Below are 19,940 nucleotides of genomic sequence, written 5' to 3'. Positions count from 1 at the left end.
ACAGCTCCATCAATGGAAAAATAAAGTCACAAGTCTCAGGAAATGATGACACAAGCCATAGTTTTTGTTTTACAAATTTCTGTTTTTTTTTTTATCACTGCTAAAATATAAAAAAGCTATACAAATTTGGTATCGCGCAATTAACGTAAAAACAAAACCTGAAAAAACATTGCAGAATTGCATTTTTTATTTTCACAATTTTTTTTTCCCATTTCTCACTATTGACTGAGTAAAATTGAATGGTGTGATTCAAAATTACAACTTGTCGCTCAAAAAAATATGCACTCTACAGCGTTCATCGTCTATAAAATAAAAAGCTATTGCTCTTGGAAGAAGATGAGGGGAAATCAAAAGTGTAACAGTGAAAAATCTGGTCCCAGAGAGGTTAAACATGTTCATGTGAATTTGAATCCTAAATGAGACTTAAAATGGTTATAAATTCTAAGAATCACTATATGTATTTTTGTTTCATAAAATTCGAAAAAAAAAAGCTTTAGCTTCCAAGGGAGCACATTGCTCAGAACCACTAGTTTTTATTGCAGTATGTATATTGACATTTAGGATCATGAAGTTGTTCCGAACGTTAACATTAATTTTTACTTAATTTGCCATCTTGACATTTCCTCACAAATCATGAATTTTTGCACTTTTGATTACACTAGATACACTTTAACGAGGTGCAGCATTGTGATCCTATGAACGGGACTGTCTTGAGGGAGTAGAGAGCCACCGTTTCTTCCCACTTCCTCAACCAGACCCTTTTCATTTTATGTTATATAATTTGTTCACTTATTTCACTTGTGGTGTTCCCTTTTTTTCTTTCCTCCTCTGTGACCTTTATTTAGCATCTGTGTAAAACAACTTATTTCATCCTTTGTTTCTTGCACACCTTATATAACGTGTTTTAAAGAGGTTGTACCAAGTTTGGAAGTTATCCCCTATCCAAATTATATTCCTAGAATGGAAAAATGCCTTATATATCAGCTAATTATAGGGTTATTACTACAATCATGTTAATTTTCAGAAATTGCACTAATTGTATACTTAATTTAGAGACTAAGCACAATATATTTTTAATTTTGTACCTTTGTTTTTTTTTCTTTTTTTTCATTTCTATCTGCCCCTTTGTGCACCCATATTTATATTACTGAATGGGTGGTCCTATTTGTATCTGCTAAAACTATGGTAATTTTCCCAGCAGCCCTTGCTTCTGCTCAGTGCTGCAGACCCCTCCCCCTCCTTTCCTGTGTACTTCTGGCCTCACCTGTTTAGATCTCACCTTTTCATGCTTCTGTGTACTTTCTGCTCCTGTACAGTACCTTTTTAGGCTATCTACATCATTATAGCTGCCTGTGTGATTTTACTTGTTTAGCTGGTTTCTCTCAGATACCTACTCTCCTGCAATCCTCCACAATGGATCTATGTAATTACTAAGGCGATGTAGAGTTGTTTGCTACCTGCTACTAACAGATCAGGGATTTATAAATAGAGTAACTGCAAATACTGCTCTATTGATGCATATGGCAAAGGATTATCTTCTGTCATATGCATCAACAAAGCAGAATTTGCAGTTTCACATCACTTATCTCTTTGCAGCATGCAACATACAGCATAACTTCTCTCCGACCCTTTATATACAGCCCTTTCCTACACTATATCACTCTGTTTTGCCCCACTATACACAACCCATCTGGCAATACATCAGTTCTCTCAGTCCCGACCTGCAGTATATTAAACATTTTTGGCCCATCTATACACAACACCATCTTCAATATATTATTATTTATTTATATAGCACCATTGATTCCATGGTGCTGTACATAGAAGGGGTTACATACAAATTACAGATATCACTTACAGTAAACAAACATGCAATGACAGACTGATACAGAGGGGAGAGGACCCTGCCCTTTCGGGCTTACATGCTACAGGATGGTTGGGAAGGAGACAGTAGGTTGGTGGGTTGCAGCAGTTCCGGTGTTGGTTGAGGTGATATCTCCGGTAGTGGTGAGGAGGTAGTGGGGTCATTGCAGGCTGTAGGCTTTCTTGAAGAGGTGGGTTTTCAGGTTCCGTCAAAAGTCGGATCAAGAGAGCTCACAACAGCGCACCCCCGCAGAAACCTTGCATACCTAGACACCCACACGCTCTCTGACTCTATTCTACCACTGGCATCCATATCCTCACTCCAAGACACAGACAGTGCCACTGCTTTCTACAATGCCACTCTCGCATCAGCTATTGACACGGTCGCCCCTCTCGTTCATGGCAGAATGCGATGTACCAACAGACAACCCTGGCACAATAACACCACTAAAAAGCTCTGGCAAGTGTCCAAGGCTGCAGAGCAGCGTTGGAAGAAAACAAATTTGCAAGATGACTTCACTGCATTCAAACAGGCAACACTTGCTTTCAAATCTGCTCTCACCTCTGCTAAACGGGCCTACTACACAACCCTCGTATCTTCCCTATCCTACAACCCCAAACAGTTATTCAAAACTTTCAACTCCTTCCTCCGCCCACCACTGCCCCCTCCAACCTCCCTCATCTCTGCTGAGGATTTTGCCACACACTTCAAAAATAAGATCGACCAAACAAGGCAAGTCTTCATTGCTCAACCACCACAACCCCTTTGTATACCAGACCAATGCCCAAACCCCATAACCTCCCTCTCCAACATCACTGAAGGGGAGCTTAATCGCCTGTTCTCCAAATTGCACCTCACAACCTGTGCACTTGACCCCATTCCATCCCACCTCCTCCCCAACCTCACCACCACACTTATCCCATCCCTAACCCACCTCTTCAACCTATCGCTAACGTTCGGTGCTTCAGCAAAGCATTTGACAAAGTATCTCACATAATCCTTATTGAAAAAATGACTAAGTATGGAATGGACAAGGCAACTGTTAGGTGGATTCATAACTGGCTTAGTGATCGGATCTAAAGAGTGGTCGTAAATGGCTGCACATCCAGTTGGAATAATGTCTCAAGTGGGGTACCACAGGGCTCTGTCCTGGGCCCTGTATTGTTCAACATCTTTATCAACAATTTAGATGAAGGAATTGAGGGTAAACTGATTAAATTTGCTGATGACACAGAGCTAGGAGGGATAGCTAATACTAGAGAAGAGAGAGAGAAAATTCAAAAAGATAAATAAACTGAAGCAGTGGGCAGCAACTAACAGAATGGTTTTTAACAGGGAAAAATGCAAAGTACTACATCTGGGCAATAAAAATGAAAAAAGCATATACAGAAGGGGAGGAATAGGGCTAAGCAACAGCACATGTGAAAAAGACTTGGGTATACTAATAGATCACAGACTGAATGAGTCAACAGTGTAATGCAGCAGAAAAAAAGGCAAATGCAATTCTAGGATGTATTAACAGAAGCATACAGTCTAGATCACGTGAAGTCATTATTGCCCTCTACTCCTCTTTGGTCAGACCTCATCTGGAATAATGTGTCCAGTTTTGGGCACCACATTTTAAAAAAGACATCAACAAACTGGAGCAAGTTCAATAAAGAGCGACCGGAATGGTGACCGGTCTGCAAACCCTGTCTTATAAGGAAAGGTTGCAGGATTTGGGAATGTTTAGCTTGCAAAAGAGAAGACTGAGAGGAGACTTAATAACTGTCTACAAATATCTAAAGGGCTGTCACATTGCAGAAGGATCATCTTTATTCTCATTTGCACAAGGAAAGACTAGAAGCAATGGGATGAAACTGAATGGGAGGAGACACAGATTAGATATTAGAAAAAACTTTTTGACAGAGTAATCAATGAGTGGAACAGGCTGCCATGAGAGGTGGTGAGTTCTCCTTCAATAGAAGTCTTCAAACAGAGGCTGGACAGATATCTGTCTGGGATGATTTAGCGAATCCTGCTTTGAGCAGGGGGTTGGACCAGATGGCCCAGGAGGTCCCTTCCAACTCTACGATTCTATGATTCTATGGTTTGGCCTGGAGGTCGGTATATGATGGTCGCTTGGAGGTTGGAGGGAGAGTATATACGGACAGAGTGGACTTCAAAAGAGGGGAGGATTAAGGAGGGAAGAGGTGGGATTGGGTTAAAGGTGCAGTTGGAAGAAAGGAGAAGACCCACTCCTCCACCGTGTCTGTTGCCAGGGCGATGAGTGTCGGTGAAGTGGAGGCCGCCGTAACACAACGCAGCAGGGGAGGTGCTGTCAGAGGGTGTCAGCTAGGTTTCTGTGAGGCTGAGAAAGGCAAGATTGCAAGAGAGAAAGAGGTCATGTATCACATGAAGCTTATTGCCGATGGATCGGACATTCCAAAGTGCTCCAAAGACAGGGAGCAAGGGGTTGGGTGTCAAGGGCACGGCTTTTAAGTTGGAAAGATTGCGGTAGTTTTTATTAGATAGGGAGCGGTAGGAAGGGGTAGTAATGGGGGTTATGAGCTGTGAGGGTCCCGGATTGGGAGATATATCGCCAGCAGTGAGGAGAAGCAGAGAAAGGGAGAGCAAATGGGAGAAGGAGAGTGGGCAGCTTGTTTTAGGTTTCATTAGGACAGATTTGAGGTTGAGGAGCTGTTTAGCAGAGGAGGTCAGGTGGGGAGGAAAGAGGGAAGGGGAGATGATTATTTGGTTAGAAGGTGCTGAGGTTTGGGGATAGCGAAGGCGAGTGAGGATTAATGGAGCAAACACTGTGAGGGCATATGTAAACATGGTGAAGGAGTAGGAGGGTTAATAGAAAAGCTAGATACAAGTAATAAGAAGTGCTTACTTAGCAGACATACCCAAAAGAGACAGATACATAGTGTGGGGTCCTGACTCATGCCGTGACTAACAGCCATTGTAATAACTGCATCTTCACAATACTTTTGCTGCAGTGATACTTATGCTGCAGGGAGACACATGCCCCCCTTTAGGAGGCATCTAAATATATAGGACTGAGTAGAGGATCAGGTGAAAGGGGTTGTGGGAACTGATTTGGGATAAATTACCCATTGCCTAGCACACCAGGGGAGGTTACGCAATCAAAGGCACAGGGCCTGGCTACATCCATATGCTAGTAACACCTTGCACATGATATCTTTCCTTTTGCTCCCCTAATTATTGCCCCATATTGCTTTATATCTCTTCTATGCTCCTCAATATATAGCAGCATTCTGGAGTATATACAGTAATTGTTTTTAACCTCTCTATGTACACCCCAACCCTGCAGTACAGCACTCCTCTCAGTCCCTCTATGCACATCTCCATACTGCAGTATATCACTCCTCTCATACCCTCTATGTACAGCCCTGTCCACCAGTATATACTTTTTTTACCCCGTTCTGTGTTGTATCCTCCTTAAAAACCCTCTATCTACCTCCCCAAACTGCAGCATATTCGTTATCTCCACACCTTAAAGGTAACCTGTCACCTCTTTTGGCTGCTATAAGATGCGGCCACTGCCTTTCAGGGCTTATCGGAAGCATTCTTTAATTCTGTAGATAAGCCCCCGGTCCGACCTGCAAGATAAGAAAAATAAGTTTTATTATACTCAACCGGGGGGGGGGGCGGTCCGGTCTGATGGGTGTCGCAGGTCCGGGTCCAGCGCCTCCCATCTTCTTGCGCTGTCATCCTCCTGCTTGCATCGTCGCTCCATGGCATTGCGCTCCTGCGCATGCGCACTACTCTGCCCTGTTGAGAGCAGAGCAAAGTACTGCAGTGCACAGGCGCTGGGAAAGGTCAGAGAGGCCCAACGCCTACGCACTGCAGTAGAAGAAGAGAAGTACGGCTGCAGAGAAGTGCGAGGCCGGAGAGCGCTGAAGAAAGCAGGAGGGCGGCGTTGCAAGAAGATGGGAGGTGCCGGACCAGGACCTGCGACACCCATCTGACCAGGCCGCATCTTACCGCCCCCCGGGTGAGTATAATAAAACTTATTTTTCTTACCTTTCATGTCAGACTGGGGGCTTATCTACAGCATTATAGAATGCTGAAAATAAGCCCTGAAAGGCGGTGGCCGCATCTTATAGTGGCCAAAAGAGGTGACAGGTTCCCTTTAATATACAGCCTCGTCCTGCAGTATACCCTTCTTTCAGCCCCTCGATATACAGCCCTATCTAGCAGTATATCCTTCCTCTGAGGCAATCTATATTCAGCCCCATATTGCAATATGTCTTCTTTTCAGCTTCACTATATACAGCTCCCTCCTGCAGTATACCACTTCTCAGCCCCTTCTTCATAGCACCATTCTGCACTACTTTGCTCCTCTTAGTAGCCAGCACACAGTCACACCACTGCGTTTGGGTATAAGCTCTACACTGTAGTGAAAGCGGCTCTTCCCCTTCCCATTACATCATCCCAAACAGGAGCAGAACTATCAAGGCAGGAAGCCAGCTGAGATATGTGTAAATCAGGGCAGTTTTAAAATTATGCTAGGGAATTGGGTCAATTATGCTAATGTCACTCAGCACAAACTGTCAGACATTGAGCAGAGTGTTACCTTAGTCTCTCTCGGGTACGGCGGAAGACGGAGAACTTAATTTCTCCATCTTATCTATTTTCTATGTACGCGGTAATCGGAGTACACTTGGATGATAAACGATATTTCACATGCACCCATAGACTTGTACGGGTGGGCATGATCCTTTTATTGAATGCACCCACAGCATGCTGCGATTGTTTTCTCGTGCTGAATTAACAAGGGAAAAAATAATGCAGATCTGCACTGCCCCATAGTATAACATTGGACCAAGTGCTATCTGATAAAGCATGAGATTGTATATACAATGATCTACATACTATAGAAAAGTTATTATAATTACTTAAACAACGCCCTGTGTTCACTAACAAAAAGACAAATCTCGTTGTTTTAAAATATGGTTTTCAACACAATTAGTTGTTTTTAAGATGCAATGCTTAGATAATGAGTTTTTATGAGAAAGATGTTGTTCTTTAAACTACCTATTCAGTAATTCTGAACAGCAATTACAGTGTATGAGTACACGACCAGATATACATTGCATAATTAAATTAAAATCTTTTATATGAGCAGTTGCAAATATATGATTAACAATTCGTGTTTTTAAACTATTATTTATAGTCTAATGAAAAATCTGAAATATTTGAAAAGAACATTCTATTGTAATTTTTTTTCTCGTTCTTTGAATAGTGTTCTTACTTTGAAAGTCCATGTCAGAATGTATGTATAATCCTTTTTGAAAGTTTATTCAATCCTCACCCACTTCGCATGCCTGACCGCTCCTCAGTGTCCTTGCCCCTGCCGAGACCTCACTGCTCTCTACAAGCTGTCACTGTCCGTCCAGCTGCTTGGGCGAGGATTGAATACACCTGGGATTCATGAATTCTCTTACTCCTTTAGCTAGAGTCATAAAATATTTATTTTATTATCAGAATTATACAACCTTTCTGCTATCTATTTTCAGTGTAAGTATATAATCCTCATCAGGTCTCAGAGATTAATGTATGCAGATTGTATCCTAAAATTTGGGGCAGATTCATGTTAAATGTTGCAGAACGCTGTCATGTTGCCATTTCACATCTGAACGAGGAATAATATTAACATGGTATATTAATTATGATGAAGTCGCTTAATGTACAGAAAGCACAAATGTTATTTAACCATTGGAAGTGAATATAACACTGACCTTTTCTAACTATATCACGGAATAAATTCATGGCTTGAACTGGCTGTCACCTTTCAACAAATGTGTGCCCTTAGTCTGTTACGTGTAAAAAAAAAAAAAAAAAAATTAACTTTAATTGCTGTCATTGGGTCCTGCGTATTTTCCACCGTCAATTTGTGTTGATTGGCTGCAGCGATGGCATCTCAGTAATGTAAGTGATTTTTATTAAAAGTTGCAATTGATGAATGAGCCACAAAAATCAAGAAATCAAAAACCACGATAACGACCAAGAGATCGCAAACATATTAAATAAAATTCAAAACATCAAAGATTAGCTTAAAGGAGTTGTTACCTTTCAATTAAATTTCTCCCCTAGCTGGAGCTTGCTAAAAAAAAAAACAAAAAAAAAACTGGTGCACACATTCTCCTAGTCCACTGTTGAGTCTCGACCGCCATTCCCGTTGGCTGTCACTGGGTAAGGTGCTGACGTCACCTTGACAGTAGTGCAGCTAATCACTTGATCTCTGCCACGCCAGCGGGATGTTAGCGTGTAGACAGAATTACACCGTTCAGCGGCTCAACTCATTGATTGGCGATTGCTCTGTTGACGAGATGTAAGTGCTGCAGCCAATCGCTGAGAACAACGGTGGTGAAGGCGAGTACAGTTGTATATCAAACTGCAGCCAGGGGAGAAATTTAGCTGGAAGGGAACCACACCTTTAAAACAGCAAAAACTAGACAAACAGGCGCCAATCCAATAATGATTCTGGGCCTCTATCTGCAGTGAAGTTGGAGTATATGTTGTAACACGGAAACACATGGAAGGCTGAAGTGACTGAGCACATATAGTACATTACTTTGTATTTTCACCTCCTAATCTCATTAAGTAAAATTGACTGAAAATAATCATGTGAGAAATACTTACCGTAACTTTTTTTTCGATTACTTAGGTTTTAATGAAAGATATTGCAACTCCCATATCTGCTGATGAAGTTAAGAAAGTTATAAGAAGGTGTCTTGAGAAAGCTGCTTTGATCAATTATACCAGACTTACAGAATATGCCAAAATTGAAGGTTTGTAAGTCCATATACTGTACCGGTAAGAAAAGCTCCTGGGGACCCAGACCTATGTATTACATGGTCAAACATTAGTTTAAATAACCATCCAAATATTATTCCTTTCTCCATGTTTTAAAGGCCAATTTGCCAGACATGGCAGCATAGAGCAAAAGTGGCAGAGCAGATTAAGCATATGGTGGAGAACGTGTAAAGGGTAGCCGACGTTATAATTTTTATTTCATAAATTAATACTGCACATAAGATATATTGCAAAGTTGCTTATTTTTATCAGAGAAATCTGCTTCTTTCTCCTCCTGGACTGATAATTCAGTCTCAAAATTCTCAATTTACATGTAGAATCTGTATTCAGTGAAGACAGAATGTAGCATTACTGAGATAGCATATCCACCATCTCCTATGTAAATAGAAAAGCGAGGAGGAGGAAAGAGCTATAGGCAGAGCTCCTATCTGCTCCTTCCCTCTCCCCACAATATAGCATTTTATCAGTAGTAACCGCCATCTCATATGTAGATAGAAGGGGGAGGAGGGAACAGCTAAAAGCAGAGCTCCTATCTCCTCCTACCCTCTCCCTACTACATAGTATATTATCAGTAGTAACCGCCATCTCCTATGTATATAGAAAATTGAGGAGAAGGAGGAGGAAAGAGCTAAAGGCAGAGCTCCTATCTCCTTCTACTCTTTCCCCACTACATAGTACATTATCAGTAGTAACCGCCATCTCCTATGTAAATAGAAATGGGAGGAGGAAAGCGCTAAAGGCAAAGCTCCTATCTCCTTCTACCCTCTCCCCACTACATATTATATTATCAGTAGTTACCGCCATCTCCTATGTAGATAGAAGGGGGAGGAGGAAAGAGCTAAAGGCAGAGCTCCTATCTCCTTCTACCCTCTCCCCACTACATATTATATTATCAGTAGTAACCGCCATCTCCTATGTATATAGAAGGGGGAGGAGGGAACAGCTAAAAGCAGTTCTCCTATCTCCTTCTACCCTCTCCCCACTACATATTATATTATCAGTAGTAACCTCCATCTCCTGTGTAGATAGAAGGGGGAGGAGGAAAGAGCTAAAGGCAGAGCTCCTATCTCCTTCTACCCTCTCCCCACTACATATTATATTATCAGTAGTAACCGCCATCTCCTATGTATATAGAAGGGGGAGGAGGGAACAGCGAAAAGCAGAGCTCCTATCTCCTTCTACCCTCTCCCCACTACATATTATATTCTGAGTAGTAACCGACATCTCCTATGTATATAGAAGGGGGAGGAGGAAAGAGCTAAAGGCAGATCTCCTCCTTTCTCCTACCCTCTCCCCATTACATAGCATTTTATCAGTAGTTACCGCCAGCTCTTATGTAGATAGAAGGGAGAGGAGGGGGGGAAGACCTAAAAGCAGAGCTCCTATCTCCTCCTACCCTCTCCCCACTACATAGTATATTATCAGTAGTTACCGCCATCTCCTAGCTTAGTAATGTAACAATATGTCATCACTGAATCCAGATTTTATGTGTAAATTAAGGATTTTGAGACTGAATGATCAGTCCCGGCAGAGAGAGTATCTGAATTCTCTCATAAGATACGTAACAAAGTTTATGTTCATGTGTAGTATTGATTTATGAAATGAAAATTAAAAGACATCTTTAAGTTATTTGATCATTACTATTTTTGTATGCCGTATACACAAGTCAATTTTTTCCCAGTACAGGCCTCCCAACTCTCCCAGCCCCTTAAGACAAAAAGGGAGAAAAGGGAAAAAAACTAAGCATTTTGGTTTTAAACAACCAATTCTTTTGTTTTTCCTGTTGATAAGTTGCCACCAGAGACATTTGGCTGCAGCATGCTCTCCTCTCCCCATACAGAACACACGCATGCTCAGCTAAGTGGAGTATGCACGTGTATGCTGGAGTTGGAAAATGTGATGCCTATCTGTGTGTGTCCATCGTAATGCATGCACTATTTCTGTACACAGACGCTTTTCTAATTACTATTAATAATGATATGAAAAGTTTATAGTTTTAGCTTTAGTTCACTTGGTGTAATGCATAAACGGATTTCCTTGTCATGTGTCAATGTAGTAGATGAATTTCTCCCTGATTGCTCTGAATTATTCGTGCTTCTCACACACAAAGTGGAATAATTAAGTAAGACAAAAAGACCATTGTGTAACTATGGAAACCAATATTATATCGCAGGTGTTGCAGGGGAATTCCTCAGTGGCCAGTTTACCCTAATTTACTGTAATATTTTGTGTTTCTGAATATTTTTTGAGAAGCGTGCACGGTCTTTTAGTAACAAGGCAAGATTCATCATAAGACTATTTGTAAAACCTCACGGCTGTATAAACTATATGATCAAAGGAAATGTATAAGCCGTAATGAATGCAAGATTGCGTTATTAACGACACATCATCCACCATGTCACAGCCTGCTGCCCGGGAATACAAGCGTGCCTACTCGGATTGTGTACCTAGAGGATCTATATTATGTAATGATGGTAATGCATTCAGGAGACGGACGCTGTGCCCGCAGTAAATATGAGCCCTCACATCTCATCTCTGGGAAAGTGGGTTTGTTTCATGTTGAGTTTACGCTGATCCACCTTATCTAGAGAATACTCACTTAATATGAACTAATGACTGCAATAAGGTCTGTCACTTGTATCCATTGTTGTCGGCTACTGCACCTCCGCATTTAATAGTCTGGCAAGGGGCTGATTGATAAAGGGGGAGGGTTGACATTATGATTCGAAAATTAAGATGTTGTTGGAAGTTTTATTGTCTGCTTCATTGATTTGAAGTTTCATTAAATTTTATCTTTTTTTTTTTACAACAGTTGATTAACGCTTTTTAGCCTCTTAAAGGGGACAGCAGCTATAACTTATTTTTTCTGAATAAGGTTTTGTTGTATGCTGGACAAACTGTGCATGAATCCCTCAAACATATATTTGTTGTATACTGGACAAATTGTATTATTTTTCAGTGCTGTTTTGGGCACATATAAGATAACTGTACAAATTTTTTGTGTGCCTGAAATCTAGAAAGAATAATAAATATTTCTCCTTCGTCTCATTGGGGGACACAGAGACTGTGGGTGTGTGCTACTGCCGTCTGGAGGCCGACACTAAGTACACAAAAAAACAAGTTAGCTCCTCCTCCGCCGCATACACCCTCGCCCCGATAGCGGGCGGAAACCAGTTTTTGCTTAGTGTCTGATGGAGGCACACGCAGTCTGGGTCTCCCCAGACTATTTTTTTTTTTTTTTTTTTAATATTTTCTTGCTATGAAGAGGAGACAGGGGCGACGGACCCTATTGAGAGGGTCCGATCTCCCCCAAACAGCAACGGGCGAGCATGCGCGAGTGTCGTCTCCGCGTATCCTTTCCCGCACCGAGGGACATCTCTGGGACTTTTCCCCAGACATCTATTTTTTCTTTGTTATTTTGAGAAGATATGACAGAGGCAACGCATCCTATTGAAAGGATCCGATTTCCCCAAACCATCAACGGGCGACCACGTGCGAGTGTCCCTCCACGTTTCCTCTCCCGCGACGTGGGACAATATGCCAGACTTAGCCCTGTCCACCCCTAGGTAGCGAAACCATGGGCTTGCACAGAGGCACAAGACTAGTCTGTGCGGCCCCACTGCTACACCAACGCTAGACGGTACTGCATGGTGGCGGACGGTCCTGTTGTGAGTTCATTTTCCCCTTCACTACTGAGGCCCAAGGAACTCCCTCTTCTGGTAAAGAAAGGTAGTGAGCCTGATTATCAAACACCTGAGCCTGATGATGATGACTGGCTGAGTGGAGTTACTGACTGGATATAAGGCTGCCGACGCCCTTCTGCCCTGCGGGTGATTTCTCTGTGGGATCCTTGGAGACCAGACTGAATTCCTGCTCTTCTAAAGCTAAGTTTTCTGCTCGGCTTTTTGCATTTGTGCTTTGACTTTGTTTTGCTTTGTTTTTCTGGATTTCTGCCATTCCCTGCTGGGGTGAGCTGAATTCCTTTAGCTCTGTCTTCTGAAAATACCTGAGTGCTGATTTAGTTTTTGAAGCCTAGGTGCTTCAGGGTCTTTTTCCATATCAGCTTGTTGGCTTATGTCTTTGATAGGGTTTTGGCAGATTGCAGACAGCAACCTTCCTTTCCTGTTCTGTTTAGTTAGCTTGGGCCCCATCGTTTGCTCAGCCTATCTTTCTATCTGTGTGAGTGTTTTTTCATCTTGCTTCACTGTCATTATATGTTGGGGGCTGCCTTTTTCTTTGGGGTCTGCTCTGGGGCAGTTTAGATTTCCTTTTCTGTCTTTAGGCTATTTAGCTCTCCGGCTGTGATCGAGGGGTCTAGGGCATCATAGGAACCCCCCACGGCTACTGCTAGTTGTGTTGATAGGTTCAGGGGTCTGCAATCTGATAGTTGCCAACTTCTCTGGTTTTCTGGACGTAGCTTCTATTTTTGTGTCTGCCTCCTACGGTGACTCAATCATAACAGAATCACCCGCCATACCGCAGATCCTAGGGTACTCAATAGCAGGAAAGAATTGTAAAAAAAAAAAAAAAAAAAGTGTGTATATTTTTTCCTCTATATCTCTGAGACCGTAGGGGGAATTTTTTTTTCTCTCAATGAAGATAAAGCAATTGTCTGATCGTGTGGAGCAGCTCGCTGCGGAAGTGCGGGGAATTTCCGCCTACCTTGCTCATTCACATGCTGCTGAACCATGAACCAAAGATTCCTACACCTGATGTATTTTTTGGGGATCGGTCTAAATTTTTGAATTTCAAAAATAATTGTAAATTATTTTTTGCCTTGAAGCCTAACTCGTCAGGGAGCTCCGCGCAGCAGGTTAAAATTGTCATCTCTTTGCTGTGTGGCGATCCCCAGGATTGGGCGTTTTCTTTGAAACCAGATGATCCTATTCTGACTAATGTGAAAACATTTTTTCAGGCCTTGGGGTTGTTGTATGACGAACCTAATGCCATTGATCAGGCTGAAAAGACCCTGCTGGCATTGAACTAGGGTCGTGATTCTGCAGAATTGTACTGTCAAAAATTCCGGAAGTGGGCAGTACTTACTACCTGGAATGATAATGCCTTGGCTGCTCTCTTTCGGAAGGGGTTGTCAGAAGCCGTAAAAGATACTATGGTGGGATTTCCTGTTCCCTCTGGTCTTGACGATTCTATGTCATTAGCCATTCAGGTTGATCGGCGTTTGCGCGAACGCAAAGCTGCACGAGAGGTGTTGCCACCTGTTGAACAAATGTCTGAACCTATGCAATGTGATAGAGTTTTTTCCAGAGAGCAGCGTCAGGAGTTCAGAAGGCGTAATAAGTTGTGTTTTTTCTGTGGAGATGCCTCGCATATTATTTCTGTCTGTCCTAAACGAGAGAAACGCTTTGCACACACGTTTTCTGTTGGTGGTGTTCAACCTAAGTTTCTTCTAGCTATTACTCTGATCTGCTCCCTGTCCACATTTTCCGCCAAGGCTTTTGTGGATTCGGGAGCAGCCCTAAACCTAATGGACTTGGATTTTGCTAAACGTTGTGGATTTCCGATGACACCTCTGCAGACGCCTATCCCTTTGAGGGGGATTAATGCTACTCCTTTGGCTAAAAATAAACCTCAGTTTTGGACCCAGGTGGTAATGCGGGTCACCCCAGACCATCAAGAAAATTGCAGATTTTTGGTGTTGCATAATAATCTGCATGATACTATTGTTCTGGTGTTTCCCTGGTTACAAATTCATAATCCAGTTTTGGATTGGAAATCTGTGTCTGTGGTGAGTTGGGGTTGTCGGTGTGCCTTTAGTGAGGCTCCGGTGTTTTCCACCTCTCCTCAGTCACATGATGTTCCTGATTATTTGGCGGACTTTTATGATGTATTTAGTGAGAATGAGTCTGCGTCTCTGCCTCCTCATAGGAGTTATGACTGTGCAATTGAACTGAGCCCGGGGTGTAAATTTCCCAAGGGTCGGCTCTTCAATTTATCTGTACCCGAGCACGAGGCTATGCGATCCTATATTAAGGAGGCGTTGGAGAAGGGTCATATTAGACCATCCTCGTCACCCTTAGGTGCCGGCTTTTTTTTGTAGCCAAAAAGGATGGATCATTAAGACCTTGTATTGATTATCGTGCCCTCAACAAAATTACTGTTAAATATCAGTATCCGTTACCCCTGATTTCTGATCTATTCTCCAGAGTTAAAGGTGCTTGCTGGTTTACCAAGCTTGACCTCAGGGGGGCGTATAATCTTATTCGCATTAAGCATGGGGATGAATGGAAGACGGCGTTTAATACTCCGGAGGGACATTTTGAGTACCTGGTGATGCCTTTTGGGCTCACTAATGCCCCTTCTGTCTTCCAGTGCTTCATGAACGATATTTTCAGAGATTTTGTCGATAAATTTTTGATTATCTATCTGGATGATATATTGATCTTCTCCAAGGATTGGGATTCTCATGTGGAACATATTCAGACTGTGTTCCGGATCTTGAGGGAGAATTCCCTGTATGTCAAAGGATCTAAATGCCTTTTTGGAGTACAGAGGATTTCTTTTTTGGGATTTATTTTGTCCCCGTCAACTATTGAAATGGACCCGGTCAAGGTACAGGCCATTTACGATTGGGTTCAGCCCACTTCTTTGAAGGCCCTCCAGAAGTTTTTGGGTTTTGCTAATTTTTATCGGAAATTTATAGCAAAATTTTCTAGTATTGCCAAGCCATTGACTGATTTGACTAAGAAGGGTGCTGATGTGTTAAATTGGTCTCCGGAGGCTGTTTCTTCCTTTCAGGAGCTGAAGCGAAGATTCACCTCCGCCCCGGTTTTGCGGCAACCTGATGTCTCACTTCCATTCCAGGTAGAGGTGGATGCTTCTGAGATTGGGGCAGGAGCTGTTTTGTCCCAAAAGGATCCTGTAACATCTAAAATGAATCCCTGTGCTTTCTTTTCCCGAAAGTTCTCTCCATCTGAACGTAACTATGATGTGGGGAATCGGGAACTGTTGGCCATGAAATGGGCATTTGAGGAGTGGAGACATTGGTTGGAGGGAGCTAAGCATCAAGTCGTGGTCCTCATTGACCACAAGAATTTGATTTACCTAGAGTCGGCTAAGCGCTTGAACCCTAGACAGGCTAGGTGGGCCTTGTTGTTTACACGTTTTGATTTTGTGGTTTCTTTTCTTCCTGGAACTAAGAATGTCAAGGCTGACGCCCTCTCTAGGAGCTTCTTTGCTGATTCTCCTGTGGTGACCAAGCCTGCTACCATCTTAGGCGAAGGGGTAGTTCTTTCTGCCATCTCGCCCGATTTGAGACGTGCTCTGGAAGAGTTCCAGGAGGACAAACCTGAGCGTTGTCCCAGTGGAAAGTTGTATGTTCCTGACCAGTGGAAGAAGAGAGTGATGTCTGAAGTTCATTGCTCTGCTTTGGCTGGTCATCCAGGTATTTTTGGTACTAGAGATCTGGTGAGTCGGTCTTTTTGGTGGCCCTCCTTGTCTCGTGATGTCAGGAATTTTGTGCAGTCCTGTGCCTTTGCCTGTCCCCAAGAGGCCATGGACCCATATTTCAATGGATTTCATCTCTGATATGCCTGTCTCTCAAAGGATGACTGTTATTTGGGTGATTTGTGATAGGTTCTCTAAGATGGTTCATCTTGTACCACTCCCTAAGTTGCCGTCTTCCTCTGAGTTGGTGCCCCTGTTTTTACAACAGGTGGTTCGCTTGCACGGGATTCCTGAGAACATTGTATCTGACAGAGGAGTCCAGTTTGTGTCTAGATTTTGGAGAACTTTCTGTTCCAAGCTGGGAATTCAGTTGTCCTTCTCCTCTGCTTTTCACCTTCAGACCAATGGGCAGACAGAGAGAACAAACCAGACCTTGGAGTCATATTTGAGATGTTTTATTTCTGCTGATCAGGATGATTGGGTTTCATTTTTGCCCTTGGCTGAATTTGCTTTAAATAATAGAGCTAGTTCTGCCACTTTGAATTCACCTTTTTTTGTAACTTTGGGTTTCATCCTCGATTTTCTTCAGGGCAGGTGGAGCCCTCTGCCTGCCCAGGTGTTGACACTGTGGTGGAGAGAATGCACCAGATCTGGGACCAAGTGGTGGATAAGTTATCGCTCTCCCAGGAAAAGGCCCAGCGGTTTTCCAACCGACATAGGACCATTGGTCCCCAGTTTAAGGTTGGTGATATGGTGTGGTTATCATCAAAAAATATTGCTATGAAGGTGGCTTCTCCTAAGTTTAAGCCTAGATTTATTGGACCTTACAAGATTTTGGAGATTATTAATCCGGTCTCTTTTCGTTTGGCTCTTCCTGTCACATTTAAAATCCATAATGTGTTCCATAAATCTTTGTTGAAGAGGTTTGTTGAACCTGTTGTTCCGGGGGTGGCACCTCCAGACCCTGTATTGGTTGAAGGTAACATGGAATATGAGGTAGAGAAAGTACTGGATTCCCATCTGGCTAGACGGAGACTCCAGTATTTGGTTAAGTGGAAGGGTTATGGTCAGGAGGATAATTCCTGGGTCTCTGCCTCTGATATTCATGCCAAAAGATTGGTGCGTGCCTTTCATCGGGCTCACCCTGATCGCCCTGGTGGCGTGGTTGAGGGTTCGGTGACCCCTCCTCAAGGGTGAGGTACTGTTGTGAGTTCATTTTCCCGTTCACTACTGAGGCCCGAGGAACTCCCTCTTCTGGTAAAGAAAAGTAGTGAGCCTGATTATCAAACACCTGAGCCTGATGATGATGACTGGCTGAGTGGAGTTACTGACTGGATATAAGGCTGCCGACGCCCTTCTGCCCTGCGGGTGATTTCTCTGTGGGATCCTTGGAGACCAGTCTGAATTCCTGCTCTTCTAAAGCTAAGTTTTCTGCTCGGCTTTTTGCATTTGTGCTTTGACTTTGTTTTGCTTTGTTTTTCTGGATTTCTGCCATTCCCTGCTGGGGTGAGCTGAATTCCTTTAGCTCTGTCTTCTGAAAATACCTGAGTGCTGATTTAGTTTTTGAAGCCTAGCTGCTTCAGGGTCTTTTTCCATATCAGCTTGTTGGCTTATGTCTTTGATAGGGTTTTGGAAGATTGCAGACAGCAACCTTCCTTTCCTGTTCTGTTTGGTTAGCTTGGGCCCCATCGTTTGCTCAGCCTATCTTTCTATCTGTGTGAGTGTTTTTTCATCTTGCTTCACCGTCATTATATGTTGGGGGCTGCCTTTTACTTTGGGGTCTGCTCTGGGGCAGTTTAAATTTCCTTTTCTGTCTTTAGGCTATTTAGCTCTCCGGCTGTGATCGAGGGGTCTAGGGCATCGTAGGAACCCCCCACGGCTACTGCTAGTTGTGTTGATAGGTTCAGGGGTCTGCAATCTGATAGTTGCCAACTTCTCTGGTTTTCTGGACGTAGCTTCTATTTTTGTGTCTGCCTCCTACGGTGACTCAATCATAACACGGTCCCTCTCCTCGCCCAGACGAGGCGAACGGAGCTAGGGTGCCTGCACCGTCCAAAGACGGATTACCTCAGGGTAAGAAGATATGGTTGTGAGCTCCTGGGCAGCGTGAGGATCCAGGCCAGGGCTGCTCGACGAACGCTCCAGGTGCTGGAGCCGGCTCTCCCTTCCTGCCTGCGGGGTCAGCAGCAGCAGGAGGCTCACGCAGTTTCCTCCCTCCCTCCCTCCTTCCTTCCCTCCTTCCATCCAGGTACCTGCGGGGGGAGGCTCTGGGGAAGAAGCGCGCAGGGTAGGGTGAAGCGAGAGCCCAGCTCGGCGTGCGTGCAGTGCTCAAATTTGGCCCGCGACTTCGGCCTGGGCCGTGGGGGGAGGCCCGCCCCCCCGGCTTCGGCGGGCGGGCAGTGCCTAAATTTAGCCTGCGGCTTCGGCCTAGGCCGCGGGGGGAAGGCCCGCCCCCGACGTGACGTCAGATCCTGCGACCGCCCCCCGACGTGACGTCAGATCCGGCGCCGCCTCCGGGTCCAGGGCGGGCGCTGGATAAAATTGAGGCCCCGGCTTCAGGATGGGGTAGGCCGCGGTCAGAAAGCATTGCAGCCTACCTAGGGAGATCGGTAGCAGCAGCAGGAGCACGGGGAGCAGCAGGCGGGTAAGTGCGACCCCGTCTTGGCCACACTAGGGCAGGTTGTCCTCCTTCTCCTCATACCCCTGTATCCTTTAAAAAAAAAAAAAAAAAAAAAAAGAGAGAGAGAGAAAGTTGGCCTTTTTTTCTGCAAGTATGTCTGGAAAAGGGAAGAAACACACTTTCCTTTATACCGCATGCATTTCCTGTGGGGCTGTGTTCCCGCGAGCGCAGACTATTAAAATATGTGAAGCCTGTAGTTCCGAACGCGCCCAGGAGCCCTCCCCTCCAATGGAGCCCAGGGGGTCGGATCCCCCGGAATGGGCGTTATCACTGTCTAGGTCTATGGCTTCACTTACGAAGGCGATTGAGACCCTTCAGGCCCCGGATAGGGGTAGAGACGACGGCTCGCCGGTTTGGGAGGGTTCATCCACCTCACATGAGCCCCACCGGCTTGCAGGGGCCGCACTCTCTCTAAGGAGACGTACAGGGAAAGATCCCATATGGCGTCTCTGGGCCCCTCCGGTGCTTCGGCATCCGTGAGTGCGGTGTCTCGCTCACCGTCACCATTGTCTGGGAGCGAGCAGAGTTCGGACGAGGACAGGCAGGAATCCTTGGATCTGGATACCCCCGGGTGTCGGGAGATGGTAGACAGTCTCATTGAGGCGGTCAATCAAACTCTAGGTATTGAGGAGGATGTCTCCCTGACCGCAGGGCATAAGATATCTTTTAAGAAGGCCAGGCGAACACATAGGGTGTTTAGCACTCATCCAGAATTCGAGGACATGGTGCAATGGCACAGGGAACGTCCAGACAAGCGTTTTTCGGGACAAAAATCGCTAGAGACGAAGTACACATTTGCACCAGAGCTCTGTAAGAGATGGGCGGAATCGCCGATTGTAGATCCCCCAGTGTCACGCCTGGCCTCAAGATCGTTGTTGTCAGTGCCTAGTGGTTCTTCCATTAAGGATCCCACAGATCGGCTGATAGAAGGTTTAGCCCGCTCGGTGTATGAGGCATCGGGATCAGCGCTGTTGCCTTCATTCGCGGCAACATGGGTGGCCAAGGCCATGATGTCATGGTCAGAGTCTTTGAATAGAGTCCTGCAAGATAGAGACTTGCCGGTAGAGGTGTCTGAGATAGCAAATCAGATCGCGATGGCGAGTGACTATCTAATTAATGCATCCTTGGATGCGGCTAATTGCGCGGCGCTAGCAGCGGCAAACGCTA

At 44.3% G+C, this 19,940-nt stretch overlaps 1 protein-coding gene across 15 annotated transcripts in view; it reads left to right on the top strand.

Annotated features, from left to right (window-relative positions):
- The window catches only part of CADPS2 (calcium dependent secretion activator 2), a 708,285-nt gene that overhangs the window by 385,158 nt on the left and 303,187 nt on the right, over positions 1-19,940 (top strand). For all 15 annotated transcript variants that reach the window (XM_073573395.1, XM_073573389.1, XM_073573398.1 and 12 more), the window contains one exon: positions 8,541-8,664. In XM_073573395.1, coding sequence (XP_073429496.1) covers positions 8,541-8,664 — 124 coding nt within the window. The remainder of the gene's footprint in view (positions 1-8,540; positions 8,665-19,940) is intronic.

The sequence above is a fragment of the Dendrobates tinctorius genome, unplaced genomic scaffold (genome assembly GCF_039654945.1).
Source record: "Dendrobates tinctorius isolate UK_male_01 unplaced genomic scaffold, ASM3965494v1 ptg000035l, whole genome shotgun sequence".
NCBI lineage: Eukaryota > Metazoa > Chordata > Amphibia > Anura > Dendrobatidae > Dendrobates > Dendrobates tinctorius.
Note: the sequence above shows the minus strand (reverse complement) of the source record. Positions and strands in the feature narration are given on the sequence as shown.